Consider the following 20,001-nt stretch of genomic DNA (forward strand, 5'->3'; position numbering starts at 1 on the left):
GCACCACACTGGCTGGACTGGGGCTGGAAGACAAGAACCCTGTGACCCACAGAACCAAGCACAGTCTCAGTCTGGCAAGTGCCCATCCCTGCCAGGCCCTGCTAAAGCCAAGGGGAACCACATGCCCTCCAGGTCCACAGGAAGAGAGTCTGAGATGCTGGGGCCTGTGTCTGGAGCAGACAGCCCAGCTCTTCTGGCCTCATGCCAGGCTCCATGGAGCAGGGAGGGTTGGGAATGGTCCGAATCGACCATTCAGTGCCAGTCCCAGGGGTGCCAGACTCCTAACCCACAGAGCATGGGGGGCTGCAGCGGGCGTTACCCCTTCGAAATGCAAACAGACAGGCGCACACTCCCCCCACAAGACAAGCCTGCTGCACCCCCAGGCAATGCCGCAAACCCCTCCCCCCACTCTCACGTGACTCAAACCCTCTCACGCCCGCACGGGGCGCTGGCATGTTGGTGGGCAGGCAGCTGCTGTATTTTCAACAATTTTGATCTGTTATCTCAAGCTGCAGAAGTGGGAACGCTGCAGCATCTTTGGCTGGACACAGAAACTTTTACCATTTGCTACCCCAGTGAATGGTGATGGGAATGCAAATCTTTAGACCCATCCTAAATAAAGAAAATAAAAAAAACCAAACCCACCAACAACCCGGCAGATTAAGTTATTTTTCTGGCAACTGGCAAATTCAGAAAAAAACCCAGCCTTGGGATAACCCCAGATGCAACAGGAGGGGCAGTGCCCCAGGGATCAGGGCACTCACTCTGTAACCAGCATGGCTCCCCCAGTGCCATGCGGTGCCCTGGAAGTGACACAGGGAACACCCCTGGGCACCAGGCATTCCTTGCAGGGAGATGGGTTTAAATGCATTCCCAGCCAGGGCTGTCCAAGGGAGAGTGGGGCTGCTACAGCCCCGCCACTGGCTCCTGCTTCTCCATCCATTTGCCAGCACCGCAAAGCATCAATTATTCAGAACATCCTGAGCAGGTTGAAAAGCCGCGACAATGCAAGAAAATCCAGAGCATCAACACTGCCTGCCCCCCAGACAATGGCACCGTGCGGCTGGGCTGAGATGCGCCCTAGCAGGGAGCCCAACATGCCTTGCGGAGCAGGGGGTATATGCATCGTGCTCCCCCATGTCCGGTCCCCCTCATGCACCTCACCCACTACCCCTGTCATCTGGCTGCCTGCAGAACCCTGGCTCCCTGGGGCAGGCTGTGGGGCTGGTTCCCTCCCTTCACCCTGCCCCACTGCTGCCCCCGTTCAGTGGTGACCCACAAGTACTGAAGCCACTTCCCCAGTTCTCGCAGCTGGTTCCTTCTCCTCACCATACCCACTCGGATGTCACGGACGTTGGCTCGCCCACCACTAGCGAAGGGAAGGGGGCAAGGTTTGTTTCACCCCCCCCTTCCCACCCTGTGGCCCCAGCATGCCAGGCCAGCCAGTCCATACAGACTCACAAGGGCTGGGTGTTAAAGCCTCACCTGGCAGCAGGGGCTGATCCCTCCCCCGCAGCCCTGCTGAGTTTACATGGGGAGCCAGACAGGGCCCAGCTGCTGAGCTGGTTCAGATGGGCCAGCGTGCTGGGCTTGCCAGAACCCACGGTTCCCCTGCTCCCCCAGGCGGCCAGATCCCCATGTGCAAGGGAGGATCCACAGGGCTGGGAAGGACATAAGAGGGATGATGAGAGGCGCAGATGGAGCTTTCCTAGAGCACAGAGAATTAAATCCCTGGACTGGAAGTGCCTCCCCCACCCCCAGCTGCAAAGCCCACCCCCTCACCAGGCAGCCAGGGCAGGGATGAGCCAGGGCGGCTCCCACACAGTACCCGCCTGGCAAACCAGGAGCCATAAACGAGCGTCCCATGCAGGGCTCAGTCCCCCGGGGCTGCAGGCAGTGAAACCTCATCAGCACTGGTAACAGTGATGTCCGAGTCCCGCCGGGTGGGGTGTTCCCAGCCAGCCCAGGCCACGGCGTGGGAGAGGCCCCAGGGCTCGTGGGAGGCGAATGGGCAAGCGATGCAGAGAAAGAGCACAAGGGGAGATGAGGAGGGAAAGGCTGGGGGCAGAGGGATGAACGGAGGGGGGAACTCAGCCACTTCCCCACCCATGCAACATCATCCTTCCACTCCCCGGGATCCCTAAGAGATGCAACCAGTGCACAGGGCAACAGGCTCACGGGGCATTGCTCTGCTCTTAGGGGCAGAGGCCTGGCACATTCAGCCCCCACGGGGAGCAGGCAGGGCACCAGTTCTAAGGGGTGAAGGCTGTGGGGTGATGAGACGTGGGGGCTCAGACCCCTCAGCCCAGCCTGCACTGCCAGCACTGGGACGGGGGGCTGGCATCTAGACACACAGGGGGAGGAGCCTCCCACTGGCCTCACAGCCCCGTCGGGAGTGGCATGGGGGGGTACGGAACCTGCCTCCCTGCTGTGGCCATGCCAGGAATGGAAGCCATCCTCTGTGCCCCCCTGCCCGCATGTCCACCCAACACATGGCCATGGGAGCCTTTCCTTGTGCCAGGGCTGGAGCCAGGCAGTTCAGCCCTACAGCCCTCAGAACGGGACATGGCCATTACCCCCTCCTACCGACTGGTAGCAACTGGCACAGGGAGTTGCTCCTTGCCACGGCAGGAGCTGGGTTCCAACCAGGGTCCCCCTGGGCAGACAGACATGCCATGGGGAAGAGCGCAGTGCTGGAGAAATCCACAGAGAACTGCCCCTGCTCTGCCCACTTAACCAGCTCCCCCACCAGGCTGCCTGGCCCCCAAGGGGGCCCCCCCAAGCCTGCTCAGTGCAGGAACTTGAGGGGCCTGGCCGGCCTGTTCTGGCACAGGGAGCAGGAGGAGGCAGGGCCAGCTGGAGAGCAGCAGCTCTGAATAGGTGGAGATGGGAGTGTCCCCAGGGCAGAGAATTACCCCAGGTCTCAGGCTGCAGAGCGTGTGCCCACTTGGTGTGGGACACAGCTGGCACGCCTGCCCACTCAGCTAGCTGGGGATGCAACAGACAGCACAATCCACACCGGGAACACCGGGCACAGTGTCCTGGGATCGGCCAGGCACCCGGCCCCCCCTCCCCCTCGGCCATGGCTAGCAGCTGGACAGGCTCAGGATATGGCCTGTGGGTCTCCAGAGGGGAAGAGCCCAGCTCAGGCCAGGCCCTGCCCGGAACTCCCCATGTCCGTCCATCCTGGCTCCAGGGCAGGGCCCAGCCCACGCTCACAGCCGGGCACTGCTCATCCTCTCACCGGAGGGAGCTTTCTGCACACTGGCCCCTTGGGCTCCTGCAGTCCTGCCAGGCAGCAGCCCCAGCCCAGCAGGGCACCCAGATGGGTTACCCCAGGCAGAGGGCTGTGCACGGAGATCTCCACCCTCCCTGCTGGCTCCATCAGCTCCTGTGCAGCACCCTGGGGGTTAACACTACCGCGCGCTTCCACCAGAGCTGGGTCTTAATGCCACGGGGGGCAGGGGATTAGAACAAGCCAGACGGCGCAGGAACTCCAGGCTCGAGGTAACCTCTGCGCAAGGGTAAAGACAGCCAGGATGGCAGAGGAGCGGGGGCACCTGCTTGCTCCAGCTGCGTCCATGGAGGGGTGGAGTGGGGGGGCTGGAAACAGGACCCTCCCACCAATGAGGCAAGGTCAGCACAGCCAGGCCAGAATGCAGGTGGACGGCCCCCCTGTGCCCTGCACTGCCCCCCACTGTGGCAGGCCCTGATGGGAGCTGGACATGTAGCAAGGGCTGAGCTGGCCTCGAAGCCAGCTGGTTGGGTGGGGAGCTGGGGATGCCCTGCTTGGCTCCCTGGGAGGAGCAGCTACAGCCCCCCAGGCACTAGGCACTGTACAGACACCTTGGGCACCAGGAGAGCCCAAGCCCTCCCCCAGCCCTTTGTGCTAGCTGCAAATAGCAGCCCCCCAGATAGGATTGCCACACGGTCAGGTTCTCCCAGGGCCCTCCTGCTTCCCTGTGAGCTGTTGCTATGGGGCTCGCAAGAGCAGGGCTGTGACAGCACCTCAGTGCATTGGAAACCCTGGGGGGCTCCACCGCACCCCAAACCCAATGCTGCAGCCTGCCAAGAAATGGCACCATGGTGCCAGGGATCCCAGGTGTGCGTGGGGGGCAGGACTGAGGGGCTGCGAGCTGAGAGTGTACCAGCTGGAACAGATGGTGCATGGTTTTCTAGCCCAGGACCCAGCTCCCTACACTCCTACAGGAAGTCCATCCTGTGAACGGGTTTCCCAGCCATGGTTTACCTGGCATGTGCTGTGGGCAGCTACAGGGTCTCTGGTCCTGCCATTACCAAGCTGGGGTTCACAGAGCACCCAGGGCTGTTACTGGGCTGGGCAGCACTGCTCTTCTGGGCACAGTCACTTGCACGGGGCTTCCTGGAACAAGAAGCCCCCAGGAGAATGGGCCATGCCTGGGCCCAAGGGGCCAGCAGCAGCAGGGCCAGGCGTGGGGGAGCAGGAGCAGCTTCCCCCTGCGCCACGATGTTCAGGCCTGGCCTGCACACACTGGCTTCCCGCCCCAGCTACCAGCCTGCGGGGACGGGGACAGAGACCTCGCTCCAGCCTCAGCCCTGGGCCCCAGGCAGCGCAGCCAGGAGCTCCTAGGACCGAGGTCTGTGGGGAACAGCAGAGCTTCCACCACTGCCCGACTCAGGAGCTGTCTGGGGCGGGCTGAGGGCAGAGATAGTCACCCGGACACCAGCTGGGTCTCTGGAGTTGGGGGAACAGGGGGTCAGAATGGCAGAGACCGTTGGGACACCATCAGGGACGTGCTGGTCTGGGACGCCGTGGCTCACAAAGCCTGGGAGCAGGCCTGACAGCTGAGGCCCAAGCAGAGGGGACCCAGCCTTGGAGCAAATGCCCAGAGGGGAACCAGGGCAGCCGGAGAGTCTCTGCAAAGCCTTCCTCTTGGAGAGCCTGAGTGACACGAGCATCCTTCCACCCAGACAGCCCCAGGACAGAGCCTCTGACAACAGCCAGCAAGGCAGCCAGGCGCAAACCTCCCCCCAGCAGAGAGCTGCCCGAAAGCGAGAGCAGCCAGACACTCCACGGAGCCCACAGGGGACGCGGCTACTGCTCTGGACATGGAAGGAGCCCAGATACTATGGTTACGGGCGCCAGGATAAACTTTGCACATGTCTGATTCTAAACGTTTTCCTCTACACTCAGGGTAGTGTTTTTCCTCTGTGTTTGTGCAGCGCACACTCCCCTGGCCCCTGGGCAAGGCCCTGCAGATAACAACCACTCTGCACTTCCATGAGACATTCAAAGGGAAAAGTCTCTAGCCACTGCTTCCCAGGGCCAGATCCTCAGCTGGTGCAACCCAGCATGCTCCCACTGCAGTGGGCAGAGCGACGCCAGCAGAGAATTCAGCGCTCATGTCGTCTTCTCCCCTCCCGGAGCAGCAGCCGGGAACGGACAAACCCCTGCAGAGCTGGTGGATCAGGGCCTGTTCAGAGCACTAAAGCCAGGACCGGTTCTGGACCCAGGCATCCGAGACCCTCGGAGACACATGGAAGAAGTTCTTGGAGGCAGCCCCCCCATACTATCCAGCCCACTCACCCTCTGCATGGAGGGAAGGCTGCAGGAGGTGGCTAGCTGCCACATGAGGGGCTGGCGAGGGCAGGGGGGTCCCAGAGAGTCTCTATGGGGCAGATTCCCAGAGTGATGCTTTGGAGTCTCCAAGGGACCTGGATAGTGGCACAACCCCCACCCCCGGCTTCCCCACAGCCTGGCTCTCCCCTGCTCCTGCTACTCTGGAGAGTAGTGCCTCCCACAGGGGAAGGCTGGGGCTTGTCTCTGCATCTCTTGGCAGGGTCTGGCTCGTTTTCATGCGTTTTCTCTTCAGTGTCAATGCTCCAATGCAAAGTTTTCCTTAAAGCAACACAAATGAACCCAAAGCCAACAGCCCAGGGCTCACCTACTACAGCCCACCAACACAGAGAGGTCCAAAGCTCACCAGCAACCCTCCTGCAGTAGGGCAGCTTCCCCTCAGTACCTCCATGGCACAGCCAGGACACCTGCCTCAGTTTCCCCTTCACTCACCCACCAAAGGTAACATAGTCTAGTGTTTATCCGAAGTCCCCCTGTGGGCACAGTACAGTCACGTTCCCATGAGCTGACCCACAGAACCCTCATGCCAAAGCCAGTCGTCCCGAACTCCCAGAGTGCAGCAAATCCCAGCTGACTGCCATGCCCCTGCCAGGGACGTCCCTTCCAGCTCAGCCTCCCAAGGGCCCACGTCTAGGTTGGCACCAGCCTCTCTGCCCCAGTTCCAGGGCCCTGCGCCCCAGGACGTCCACCTGAAAGGTCCCAGGTTCGATCCTCCCCCCTTCTCCAGCCCCAGGCCAGGGCTCCCTTCAGTTCCACTCAGCCAGGCCTGCCCGCTGCAAGTCCTACCCCCTGCTCTGGATCCTCCCTCCAACCCCAACCCCTATCCCCTGGCGTGCTGCAAGGGGGCAGCATCCCCACCGGGCTCCACTCACCAGGGAGCCCTGCCCCGGCTGCTAGGATCCACCGTTTCAGGCTTGGCTTCCCGCAGCCAGGCTGGATCACCCCACATTCCCAGGAGCCGCTGCACAAGCTCCTGCAACTCCCCAGGGGTTCCCCAGCTCTGGCCGGCCTCACCGATCCCATTCTTCACTTCACAGCCTCCCCCAAGCTCCCTGGTCCTCCTCACCTCCGCCACGCCCCATGACAGCTACAACAACAAAGAGCTGCATGCAGGCTCAGCCCTTGCTGGCAACCCTACAATAACAAATGCGTGCGCACACGTGTGCTGGAGGAAAACCAACGCCAGCGAGTCCGAGCGGAGATCCCAGCTTCTCGGCCATCACCAACCAAGTGCAGAAAACAACGGGAACAATCGCTGGTGAGCGTCACCATGGGGCCTGGCTGGGACTGGCCCCCTACGGGCCGCATGCCCCACCTGCTTCTCCCTCCTTCCAGCCCCCTCCCTATGAGCCCCCCTCCCCCAGCTCTTCACTCTCCTCCTGCCACACCAGGGAAAGCAGAAGGGTCATTGACAACACCCAGATGGGGCCGAGTCAACTTGTTATGGTTCCTCCCAAAGCCCCTGGCATCTCCCCCAGGCTCAGCCCCAGCCCCTGCCAGCTCTCCTCACCCTCCGCAGCAGCAGCTCCCAGCTCTGCCCACCCCAGGTGCCCACGGGGCAGTGCTGGCCTAACCTAGCAGCGCCAGCTGTCCTCACCGGTGGCACCGCATGGGGGGGGTACAGAGAACGGCTCCGTGCGGGGAGAGCGGGCCCAGATGCTCCTGTCCAGGAGCCTGGAAGCAGCGGGCATGGGCCACATACAGCCAGCCAGGCCTGAACTCCAGCCCTGAGACGAGAAGACCAGGGCTCCCAGCCAGCAAGCGGGGCGGGGGGGCACACCCACCCCCCGAGGAAGACCACAGCCCCAATCCTGTAGTGAGTAAACTCGCCTAAGCAGCTGCACTGACTCCAACGCAGCTCACCCCACGTGGAGCCGAGCCAGCCGGGTGGGCCGACTGCCCCAGCCCCTCCCTCCCGAGCTACTAAATCAGGATGGGGTCTGGAACCACAGGCCCCAGGGCAGGTCACTTGCTTTTCTAGCCATTCCCTCCACCTAGGGAGCTTGGCCCCACATTCCCTCCCCCAACCAGCTGGGCCCCCGCATCTCACCGCCCCCAGCACAGCTGAGCCAGCCTGCAATCCTCCCACCCCCCAGAATGATCATGTAATGGAACAGACCCTCTCCCCTGGATTCCAGATACAAGCCAGGGACATTTCAATGGGGCCCGGGGGCAGAGGAGCCCCCCGGGGCAAGGCTGGGGTTGGTCCCTCGGCTCCCCTGGCCTGGCATCGCCTGGGGAAAGGGAGCAGTACGGGGTCCTGCACTGACCCCCCGGGGAGACGTGGTGACACACAGACACGCACAGGGCAGACAGACGGACAGACACACACAGGCAGAGTCCCCCCCCCCCCCCCCGGCTGACTGCTGTGTTTGTAGGAGGCACGTCCCCTGCTCTCAAGGGGCCGCTTTTATGAATGAGCGAGTGACAGCGCAGGGATGTAATCAGGCAGCTGCCGCTAAGCGGATACGGCTCACCTGGATCCCGAGTCAGCGCGGCTGCCTCAGTGGGACCGACCGGCGCCAAAGGCGGGTCGAGCATCTGGCTCCTGCGAGTGATTCAGCCAGGGCCCATCCGGCACCCCAGGGCCCATCGCAGCCGCCCCAGAATCAAAGCAAGGAGGACTGTCCGGACTCCATTCTACTACCAGAGCCTGCCCTGGCCCTGGCTTGGGGAGGGGAAGCTCAGTCCTGGGGTTCCCTCCTCCAGCCTTTCCCCTGCTCTCGTTACTTGAACGGTCTGTGCAGCGGGTGGCCCCAGTGTTTCCGACAGCAAACGCTCCAGCCCTGCAGCCCCCTCCGTCCCAGCACCCGCAGCCTTCCCGGCCCATCGCAGCAGCAGTTGATGGGCCGTGATGCACCCTCCAGCCCCTGGAGCAGAGACACACAGAGCCACTGTTGGAGACGGGATATGGGCCGAGACCGGCCCAATCCTTCGGGAACCCCCTTGCTCACAACCATCACCCACCAACGCCAGGAAGCTCCAGGGGTAGGCACCAAGCGGCTGTCTGGTCCCAAGGTTGCATTGTCTTCCTTCTTTGTCACTGAAATAATATCCCAAGTCCGCCTGAAAGGGACAGGCTGGGGGGGGGGGGGGGCGCTACCAATCCCCTCCCGGGTCTCTGGCTGGTTCCTGTCACTCTCTGGTCCACGTGCCAGTCTCGGTAGGAAGAGGTTCACCCTCGCCTCCCTGCGGGATCCCACATCTGCCCAACAGCGAAGAACACGGCTCAGGCCGCGCACCGAGCCAAAGGGCCCGGTTCCAGCCAGCACACGACCACTGTGATGTGCCAGACGCAAACCCCCTGCTGCCACTGAGAGCTGCCCTGGGGCAAGGGCGGGGGGGAGAGACAGGGCTCTCCACAGAGTAACTGCCCCCCGCAGGGGAAAATCTGTTTGCACATGGTGAGGTATTGCACCAGCCTGGCACCTCCCCCCAGGCCCAACACCCAGGGCAAACTAAGCTCGCACTTCCCCCCCCCCCATGCAGAACTCACTCACACATCACACTGCGCACCCCCACCATCTGTCCTCCCCCCCCCCCATGTACCTGTGCCCAGCCACACCCTTGTTCTGCGCAGTTCTGCCATAGGATGGGGCGGGGGGGCCACAGGGCAACCTGCTGCCTCGGTTGGCCGCTGCCAGTCAGGCTTTGCCCCTCGGACAAGGGAGAGCCCAGGAGCGGCGGGTTCCTCCTGGCCGGGACCCTTTGCCCAGAGCCCCGCAGGGCTGGGACTGGGTCCTGCCAGCCCCTGGGACAGGAGCCGGCTGGGCTGGGTCCGAGCAGCGCCCAGCCCAGCGGGGCCCCGACAGGATCGACACCTGCTACCAGCAGCAGCTCCGCGGGGCCCGTGTGCAGGGTCCCCCCCCGGACTTCAGCCCGGGCCGGCCGCGACTTGCGGGACCCGCCGGGCAGCGTCCCAGGCTGCAGCCCCGGCCCAGCAGCGCCCGGCCGGGCTGCCCCTAACAATGGGGGGGTGGGGGGGCTCCTGCCGGGGCCGGCCCCGGGGGCAGGGTGCGGGCACCCAGCCCCTGACACTTCCCGCCCCCCCCCGGGGCGTCTGCTGACCCCCGCCCCGCTCCCGGAGCGACGCCGGGGCCCCCAGGCGCTCCTCGCGGCAGGGCCGGGGGCTGGCGGGGCCCCGAGCCGCCCAAGTCACCCCAGGGGCGGCCGCTCGCAGCCCCCCGCGCCGGGCCGGACCCGCCTGGCTCCGGGGGCTCCGCGGTGGGCGAGGGCCGGGCCCCGGGCCCCCGCAGCCCCCGCGACGCGTCCCCGCCCCGCTCCGGCCCCCGACGCGGCTCCCCAGCCGGGCGGACCCTCGCTCCGGAGCCCCGCGCCCCGCGCCGCCCCAAGAGCGCAAAGTTGGCGGCGCAAAGTTGAGACGCTCCGAGCCGGCTGCGGCCCCCGCTCGCTCCCGCCCGCCCGCGGCGGGGCAGAGCCCGCGGCCCCCACCCGCCCCCCACCCGCCGCCGGGGGCCCCACGCCGGCCCCCGGCCCCGGGGAGGGCGGCACGGAGGCTGCGGGCTGCGCGCCCACGGGCGGGCGCCCCGCTGCGGCCCCCACGGCCCGGCGAACTTCCCGCGGGGAGTCGCCCCGGGGGGCGCGTGGGGGGGCGGGGAACGGGCCCCCCCCCGCGCTGCCGGCCCACGCCGGGGTCCGGCGGACTCACTTCTCCCGGGCCTGGCTGTCCGAGGGCACGGCGGGGCCCTTCCCCTTGGCGTACATGCTGCGGCCGGGCTTCGCCTGTGCACGCCCGTCAGCGAGCGCGGCCGGCGCAGCGCCCCATCGCCACGGCCACCCCGCCGGCCCCGGCCCGGAGCAGCGGCCGCAAACCCGGCAGCGGCGCTCGGGCGGGGGAGCTTGAAACCGCCGCGCAGGCACCGGGCGGGCGGGGGGCGCGCGCGCTCGCTCGCCCTCTCGTCTCTGGTGGCTGTTCCAGGAACGGCGCCACCTCCCCCGCCCCGGCTCAGCTCTTAAAAGGGCAACGCCGGGGCTGAAGCGCGCGCGCGGGGGGGGGGCTCCGCACGCGCGCATGCTTCCCGCCCCGGCACGGTGCACACTCCACGGGCCTGGCGCCCCGATCAACCCCCCCCCCCCCCACGCTGGCACGTGCTCCCTCCAGCCTCAGACTCTACCCAAGGCTAATAGGGGCAGGCCCATCACGGCACGCCCAACACCCCACTGCAGGGTGCTCTCAGCAACCTGCACCCAGCGCCCCACTGCCAGCACCTCGCCCAGTGCTTCCCGCCACCCCACTGCCAGCCCTGGACACCGTCTTCTGCCAACCCCCCTCTTGCTGTTTGTCCCTCATGCTCGGAAACCATTTCAGGACCAGCTAGGCTGGGAAGGAAACTCCTTCATTGTTTGCACTTTCCCTGGAGATGCCCCATGGGTATTTTCACACAGCAGCTCCTGTGTGTGCAGGTTGCTGGGTTTAGTGGCTCTGGCTTCAAAGGAAGAAGAAACTGCTAGTCTGTTTCTGCTTCCTGTGTGACTGGCACGTTTGGGTGCGAACCCAGGGAGGGCACATTTCCAGGGCTCCCCTGGACAGGACATGGAGGCCTGGCCGAGAGGAATGCTGCCCCTCCTCAGGGTGCAGGGAGCCCGGCTGGGAGAGATTTGGGGACTCTCCGAATATCATGGAAACCACTTGCTGGGAATAGATGTGCCAAGGGGCTGTGTTTCAAGGTCCCCTGCACGCAGGGTCAGTCACCACTGACCCCCACAGGCCGTGCCCAGGCCAGTCGTCCCTGACCAGCAGCCAAACTACACCTCCAGCAGCTGCACTGCTTGGCCTCTCGCGGTGGCCCAGGGACAGCCAAGTGGGTCAAAAGGCAAATCCTGCAGCAGCCGCCTCCTGCAGCACCAGTGGCCTCCGCCTACGGCCCCTCTCGAGAGAGTTGCATTCACAGGCTGGGAATCAGAAGGGAGACCAAACTCTGGGGCCTCCCCGCTGACACTGGGGGTTTGTGGCACAAGGCACCTCACGCCCCGGGTAGGTTGTCAGCAGCACGGAGCTAAGGGCCCAGCCAAGGCTGCGGCTGGCTCATCGGCCTCTCTGCTCCCTGTGGCCCAGGCACCATTGGAGGAGGATGGAGCAGAGGAGATGCTGGGGGGGTGTTGTGTGGAAAGTCAGAGCACTTCTCCGCGGGCAGAGCAGGATCCCCCCAGCCCCGTCTCCCCTGGGGACGGGACAGAAGAGAACTGGCCCAGGCACGACTCCCACTGAGCAGCCCCCCAGCAAGAGAGGAGAGAACAGCAGCCCTGAAATCCATAGGGGAAGCTGACCGGCTGGGCTGCAAGCCAAGCCCATAAAGACAGAGGTGCTGGAGTGACACTGCCCAGGGCTTTGTGTGGAATGAGCAGAGGAGGGTTAAAGGAGCAGGAGGGGTTGCCCTGTCGCTGCAGCAGGGCCAGGAGGGGACGCTCATGCACTGAGGTTTTCTCACAAGCCCCAGAACAAGGCTGGAGTTTCTTGATTTTTCCCTGGTGCTGGATTTTTGGAGCAGGGTTGGGCAGAAACCTGGGCCTGACCCACTCACACAGCACTGGGGGGAGGAGGGACTAGAGCTGTGTGACCCAAACCTCTCTCTGCAGTGGACCCTGATCCAGAGCTCAGCAACTTGGGGAGCGTCAGCAGCCGGCTCTGGGCTTTGCTTGGGCCCATCTCGGCTCAGAGCTGCCTCCGCTCAGATTAGAACTCTTCCCGTTCCCCCAAATCACAACGTCACCGTGAAACTTTCCAGTGCTGACAAACTGACGCAGTGCAAGGAAAACGCGTCTGGTCAAGCGCATGCCAGGCAGCTCTAGTGAAAGCCCAGGGGTGTCTGGGGCCCAGGCCTGTGACCTGACCACTAGCCCCTGCTCTTCTCTAAACCCTGGGTCAGGTAAACTGGGCACCCGGCTCTGCTCTGATACATTGAGAAATCCAGAGCGACTGCTGAATTCAGTGAGCTGACGCTGGCCGACAGGAGAGCAGATCCGGGGTGACACCCGGAGCTGCACCTGCCCCCCAGTTCCGTGGCTGGGGGGTCCATGGAACTGAGTGGTGGCTGGGCTTAGAGCTGCCTCCTGCGGTCTGCAGACAGCTTTGGCCCTGGAGCGGAGACAGGCTGGCCCAGAAGGGCGGCCAAGTGAGCGTTGGAGAGGGATGGTGACCCAGGGCTGAAGATGCCCAAGGTGGCGCTGACCCTGGGGGAGGGGCTGCCCCCCACCCTGAAGCTAAGGGCCCAGTTTGGCTCTCAGGAACTCCGTGGAGTTCCACAGTTACACCGGGCCTGGCAAGATTCCCCCGAGAGCCCAGCGGCTCTCCTTTCAGGCAGCCGGGCAGGTCCCCCTGCTGGCCTGGTGTGGTTGGACGTGGGAAGAGCCAAGGGAAAAAGGGTGATTTCTTTTTCTCCTCTCCATTAATAAACCACAATGAAAGATGCATACGGGGGGATGATTGTTCATTGTATGAGCACCTGGTTAGTAACCGGCGGAACGAGACAGTCTGGGCCAGCTTTGCCAGGGAATGGCAACAACACTTCACTCAGAACCCACGGTCGCAGTCTCTGGGGGCGGGAACCCGGAGAACTAAGAGCCCGGTTCATGCAGAGGGCAGGTCAGCGCCGCAGGGCTCAGCGCTCGGGACGCTGGAGCCTGGGACGTCTCCTTTCAGTCCCCCAGGAGACTCCGTGCGCAGCTCTGCCCTGCTGAGGTGCCTTGTGGGCCGGTTCAAATAGAACTCGGAAGCACGTTTGATTTAGAAACTCTTCAGCCTTCCCCCAGAACCAGGCTGCTGGGTTTGGCATATTCCTCTGCCCCGTGTTCTCTGCTACCAGGGCCTCGGGTTTCCCAAGAGCCTTCCAGCTCCCACCACTTGTTCCAATGCGCTCGGTGACATCGCAGCACCAGTGAAGATGTCACCGGGTGAGGTCATCGGAGAGGAGCGAGCAGCGGGAGCGGGTGACTCATGGAGAAGCAGAGATCCTGTTTCCGGCAACCGATGAAGAACAGGGGAGCAGGATGTCAGAACCCACAGCTGCTGCTACGCACAGAGGAGAGAAGCGTCGTTGTCTGACAGAGCCCCGCAGAATTCAGCTGGCCTTGGCAGTGTGTGCACGGGCGCGGGTGCGGGTACCTCTTGCTGTTTGTATCCATAATTATTTGTTTGCACATGCAGGTAAAATACCTTCTGTTTCCCATTGCTTCCATTCCCCCTGGGAAGGGCAGCCAAGCAGACTTTGTCCCTGGGCTGATGAGCACTCCGTCCCCACAAGCTGCAAGCACCAGCCACTCTTGAATGGGTCTTCAGCACAGAAAGAAATGCGTGAGCTTTTTGGAAACTTACCAGGCACTTTTTTATCACCTTTAAAGTCTGATTTTTAGTCATTTCAGCTGTTTCCTCATCCTGGTGCTCAGGGCAACCAAGCCCCTAGCCAGTGTGCAGAACCCGCCCCCATGCACGGGAGCAACCTGAACACACAACTCAGCTTACTCCTGCAACCCGCGTGTGCAAGCCACACACCCGAACCCACAGCCACCCCCACTGATCAGCACAACTGGCCCAGCAGGTACCAGCAACCTTCTGTCAGCACAGTGCATCAGTAGCCCCCCAGCAACCTGTGGGCGCAACCCCGAGTCACACACAACCTGCACTAATAAACATGGCCTGTACAAACCCTACGAAAACACAGCCCCGTCGCTGATACACCAGCGAGGGAAATAAACCCCCAAAGAAGAGATTTCCTGGCCAACCTGCCATGTAGAAATCTCACTGAAAGAGAATTGGTTTAAAGACCGAGTAACCTCCACCCCGACCCCGCACGCACACTCTTGCTTTCTTCTCTGAGAGCCATGGCCCATCTTCCCGTCCAGCGTCTTTGTCCTGGGGACAGCACCGGTGCTGTGTGACAGTGAACCGGGCAGCAGGCATGATCCTGGCCAGCCTGAAGTGCCCCACCCAGGGGAGTAGGATTCATAGATGCTCTGGCCGGAAGGGACCACTGTGACCACCTGGTCTGAGCTCTCTTCTGTTATGTTCTCTGGTAACAGAGGTGCCACCCTCCTGGCAGCTCTGCCTCAGTTTCCCCTGTCAGCCCACCCCAGCTGTGGATGTGGCTTGGCCCAGTGAGCTCAGCCCTTGCCCAGGTAATGGGCCAATGACAACAGGAGAATAAAGTGAGGGAATCCTCGGCCCAGCCTGGCTGCGCCTCTAGCCCCTTTCCCTGAGGCCCCCACTGCCCCGGCCTGGCTCAGTGCCCAGTGCCTGGGTTTCAATCAAATCAAAGACCCAGGCCAGGCCCAGCCCCCACTCTGGGCCGGCCCGAGTCCCCAGACAGCTCCTGGCCCCACTAAGAGCAGCCCGTCTGCTCCCGCACACACACACCCGTCTGGCCGCACTGCCTGGGCTTCCCTCCATCTACAGCGCAGGGAGGAGGGGGTCTCGTGAACTCCTGGCTGCTCCATAACCCCATCGTGGCCAGCCCATCGCGGCCCTGCATGGCCCCCTCAGGGAGCCTCCTGTATTCGGGCTGGCAGGCTGCTCCGAGGGCACATGGGAGAGGGCCCTCGGCAGCACGGAGCAGGAGGCTCCCGCTCCCAGGCCTTGACCTTGCCGAGCGCAGCGTGAGAGTGCCAGGGAGGCATGGTTGGGGCTGGAGCTGTGGGGTGGGGGGACGTTTGTGGGAGGGGCTCGTGGGGGGCAGGACAGCTCTGGGTTGGCACCGGGAGGTCGCTGGTCTGAAGCCATCTTGGCTGCCCAGAGCTGCCAATTGCTCATCGGCAGCTGGTGACTCAGCTCACGCCTGCAGCCAGGCTGACAGGTCCCCGAACGCCTCCTCTGTGACTGCCGCTCTTACCAGGCCGCTAACGGGGAGGGGGCTGGCAAGGGCATGGTGCCCCCCCGTTCGGTGCATCATGTGCCCAGCCCCCAGGCTCTTACAGCCCTCCCCAGGGTACAGCACAGTATGCTGCCACCCACTGCACAGAGCATGCTGGCACTGAGGGGGTTAATCGCCCCCCAACATCGGTCAGTGCGCTCGCATGGCCCCACCAGGCGGGTGATGGGCCCCAAATCTCCCACCGAGCCATGTCTCAGGCAGGATGGAGGGGGCAGGGCCTGGGCCTTCTCCCCCATGCCTGCTGGTGCCCCTCACGCGCCGCTGATGCCCCCCACCCATGCTCTCCCATGCTCATCGCCCGCCTGTCACACACCCAATTATGCCCCTCGCTTGCCCCACCCTGCCTGGCACTGCCCTTCACCCACCCCCTTCGGGAGCAGAACATGGCGCTGGCGGCTGGATTCTCGAGGAGCCGGAGCGCCACCTTGTGTCGGTTATGGAAGCTACTGGTCTGTACACCTGCCCCACAGGGGCTGTTCCCACCCTCACCCCACTGAGCATTTATCGCTCCCAGGTTCCCAGAGCCACCTGCCCTGCGGGCTCCCCGGCCAGATGTGCTCCACGGCATGTGAGGATGTGAACCAGAGGAGGGAGGAGAGTGGGGAGGCTTCCTGGCTGCCCTCCCCCAGCAAAGCGCCCCTCTTGGTGGGGCTGGGAGCGTTTTAGCTGGAACAGCCCATCTGCCCATGGGATTGTGGGGTTGGTGGGGGCGGGGGGTTTCTTCATCCCTTTTCATTGCAGCTTCAGCAGTGGCTGAATCGAGCACGACCTCGATCTCGCCTCGAGCACGTGCTCCATGCACCCCCCGGTCTGCAGCTCGGTTACCGGCCTGGAGCCCAGGTGCGGATCAGCTGCAGGCAGAGAGTCCACAGCAATATGATTTATGCTTCGAAATCTCTGTTTGAGACGGTACCTACCACCAAACTGCTGCAGACGTGCAAAGGCACACGCCTGCACACGTGCAGGGCCCAGTGCTCCCCGCACACGCAGGCCGGCGGGTCTGGCTGGACCCATCAGACCCCCTCTCCCAGCTCCGGCCACAGAGCCGGCCCAGGGTCAGTTACACCAGCGGCCACTGGGGCAAATGGGCACATGCCTGGGCATTATGGGATGTCTCATGCATGCCTTTCTCCCCTCCGCTGCCCGCTGGAGCCCAGAGCGGGATCCCAGCTGGCGGCGAATGGAGATGTGCCAGGGATGGGAGCTGCCCCCGGTCAGTGGGAGACAGAGGGTCTGTGCCCCTCCATGCCCTGCCTGCTCAGCCCAGAACCCAGGCCATGGCTGCCAGTTCCTGGACGTGCCACCTCTGCAAAGCACCGCAGTCTGGCTCCAGGGACTGCGTCCTGTGGAGACCTCCAACCCTCCAGATGTGGCTCCCAGCCCAGGGCTGCCCCACACCACACAGCTCCAGCTGGCGCAGCCAGGCCCCATTGCCAGGGAGCCCTCAGGTGCTGGCTAGGGTCTCGGCTGCCAGGCTGTGTCGGGCACAGATGTGGCGAATCTGACGGCCTGGCTGGGGTGGGCGTGCCCCACAGCTGATGAATACAATCATCCCCCTTCCCTCCCCCTTGCCAGTTGCCCCTACATGAGCCCCTGGGCAGGGGACCAGCATGGTGCCCAGAGCTGACTGGCCCAGCCCTGGGCACCGAGGGAAGTAGCCCAGCCAGGGAGTGTACAGCACCAGCACAGAGCCGGGGGGGGGCTCTCTCCGTGGGGTCCAAGTGCTGAGACAAGCCATGCCAGTGGGGTGTGGCTGACGCAGGACAGGCCTCAAGGAGCGAGATGGCCCTGAGCCCCCAGGCCTGGGGGGAGACCTGGGGCACTGGGCAGGGGCTGGGGCCTGGAGTGCGCTGGCTTGCAGAGCTGGGCGCTACGCTGGGTGCCTGGGGCGTGACATCGCTTCACATCAAGGCGAGGTGGAGAAAGGTGAGATCTGAACAAACCGAAGGCCAGGCCCAGGGGCCGCCTCAGCACCGGGTCCCAGCCATGCCCGGCCTGGCAACGGCCCCGGGGGACTCGTGCCAGGGCAGCTGCTGCAGTCCCACAGACGTCCCTGCAGAACAGCGTGTGGCTGTCACTGCCCAGCCCCCGCTGCACGGGTGGGGGTGTTACCCCCTCACCCCAGTCCCAGCTCTGTCTGCAGGGGGCCCGCAGAGCTGTGGGGGTTCAGTGGCACCGTGCTGGGGAGCAACCTGACAGCTCAGACGGCTTCCTCCCCCAAAGGGAATGTGTGGGGACGAGCTCCAGCGACCAGATCAGATCAGAGGGCCGGTAGGGTGGGGGAGGTCAGGACTCCTGGGTTCCATTCCCAGCTGTGCCACTAGCTTACTCTGTGAGCTCTGGAGGTCATGCCAGTGCCTCAGTTTCCCTCCCCCAGGGGTACTGCAAGGCCAAATCCATCTCTGCCAGCAGAGCAGGGGAGTGGGCCTGGCCCCAGAGGCACATCCCCGCGTGGGCAGGTGGCCAGGAGCCATGTGCCAGCAGGGAGCTGGAGGGCGCGCCCTGCTGTCCCCCCATCCCGCTCCGCCTGAGCTTTGTTTGGGTTTTCATTTTTTTGTTGCACTTAAGAAATTAGCGGTAATTACAGCCTGCGTATGGTAATGCTCCTGCGCCACCCCCTGCCTTGCTCAGCTGCTGCTTGGCTGCCTACGCAGACTCTGCACACACGCCGGTTTCTCCCCTCCGGAGCACGGGGAACGAGTGGGGGAAGGGGAGCGAACGGGGTGGGATGGCGCCGGCTCCCCCCTAGGAGAGGGGGGTGAGCGCAGCAGCATCCGGCGGCTGCTCCCAATGCACCACAGTCCTCGGCTCACTCCACAGAGGCGTGCGGACGGGCCAGTTGGCACATGGGGCTGGGAGCAAACGAGGGTCAAAGGGAGCAGGGGGCTGGAAGGAAATGGCCAGAGGATCCCTAGCTCAATGGCCCCAGGTGGTGGCCGTGGCGGACCTCAGCCAAGATGGGATGAAGCCTCAGGATGGAGGGCCAGGCAGGGGTGGGGGAGCCCTGGGCTGGTACCCAGATACCAGGGTGAGGGTGCATTAGAAACCTGGAGACAGAAAGCCCCTGCAGGCCTGCTCTGCAGCCTGGCACTGGCCCCTGGCTCTGCCCCCATCTCCAGGTGGCACCAGCAACTCTGGGGGCAGGTGGGGAAGTAGGGTACCAGGAACAGGAAAGGGGCGGAGTCCCTGCTGGGTCCCAGGACATGGTGAAGTGAATTCAGGAGCTGCCCCAGCAATGACCCTGGGAATGAGTGGATCGAAAGCCAGGCCAGCTGGGCTCTCACACCCTGAAGTCCCCCATGCCCCATAGAGGCCAGGTGAGGAGATCTGGGGCCACTGAGGCAGCTGGGAGGGAAGGCCAAGGGAGGCTGGTATGCCAGCACAGCATCCACCCTGCCATTGCCCATGGTCCCCTGGCATCAGCTGGCAGGGCGCTGCACAGACACATGCAGCAGGAGGCTGGGCTGGCTCAAGGGGGCAGGGGGAGCCGTGCTGAGCGGCCTCAAGTGGCAATGGGGGGTCCTGGCACACAAGTGGGAAGGTGGAGAGTGAGAAGAGAGGAGCGAGGGGAGGAGGAAATGGAGGCCGGGCAATAAGGAAGTAGAAGGACCCCCCGTGCTTCTCTGCCAGGCCTGTGATGTTTGGTGCAAAATTTCCCTGGCTGGACACAGGTCCCCGCTGGGAGCCAAGGGCCTGGCCTCTCAGTGTGCCATGGCAGCGCCAAACTCACCGGCAAGGAGCAGATGGAGGCGAAAGCCCCTGGCACACAGCAGGAGAGATCAGCAAGTCCCCGGTTACATAAACAGGCTCGTTCCACCCAGCACACGCGCCCAGGCCAGACGGATGCAGCAGCTGGCAGAAGGACCCACTGGAGTACAGACTGCAGTGGGGGGGGGGAGATAACGCCCAGCCGTGACCGTGCAAGGGGGCGAGGTGAACGGGCCTGGCACAGGGATGTGCTGAGCCAACGGTCCCTTCTCAGCCATCCACCGCAACTGTCTGGGCCGGGGTGGATCCCGGCACAGCGACCCTGCGTGGGGGGAGCTCTGTGCGAACACTGCATATACCGCCCCCTCCTGGCGGCAGCTCGCCGGTTACCCCCTTGGCAAGGCTGGGCAGCTTGGGACTTGCTGTCTGTGCTGCTTCCTGTCTCCCTCACAGTCGCTGTCCCCTCCATGCACCCCAGAGTCCCTGCGGGCTCCCAGCCAGGCCTTGGGAACAGCCCGCAGAGCGGTGGGGACCAGTGCCAGCTGGGACGGGGCTTTGGGAGGTGGAGCAGAGCAGCACAGCTAGGCCCCCAGCCCCTCCCCTGGAGCCAGCTGGGAGCCAGGCTGCTGCCTCTCCTCTCCATGGCTGCTGCTCCCCACCCTCCCAGGCTTGGCAGCCGGGGGTTCCAGCCCAGTGCTCTCATTTGCATGCCCAGGGCGAGGCCGGGAGGAAAGAGAACCAAGGAGAGCCCAGCGAGCTCTCAGCCCAGCCCCCAGGACACTCCACTCTCGC

General features: G+C 64.1%; 1 protein-coding gene across 2 annotated transcripts in view; it reads right to left on the bottom strand.

Annotated features, from left to right (window-relative positions):
- Window positions 1–20,001, bottom strand: part of SSBP4 (single stranded DNA binding protein 4) — a 65,935-nt gene that overhangs the window by 39,405 nt on the left and 6,529 nt on the right. The window contains exon 1 of one of the 2 annotated variants that reach the window (XM_073323669.2): window positions 10,287–10,497. The exons of the other annotated variant lie outside the window; for it this stretch is intronic. Within the exon in view, the coding sequence (XP_073179770.1) occupies window positions 10,287–10,342 (56 nt within the window). The 5' untranslated portion in view covers window positions 10,343–10,497. Of the gene's footprint in view, window positions 1–10,286; window positions 10,498–20,001 lie in introns of those variants that run through there. 2 annotated transcript variants of the gene reach the window in all.

This window comes from Lepidochelys kempii, chromosome 25 (assembly GCF_965140285.1).
Source record: "Lepidochelys kempii isolate rLepKem1 chromosome 25, rLepKem1.hap1, whole genome shotgun sequence".
Lineage (NCBI taxonomy): Eukaryota > Metazoa > Chordata > Testudines > Cheloniidae > Lepidochelys > Lepidochelys kempii.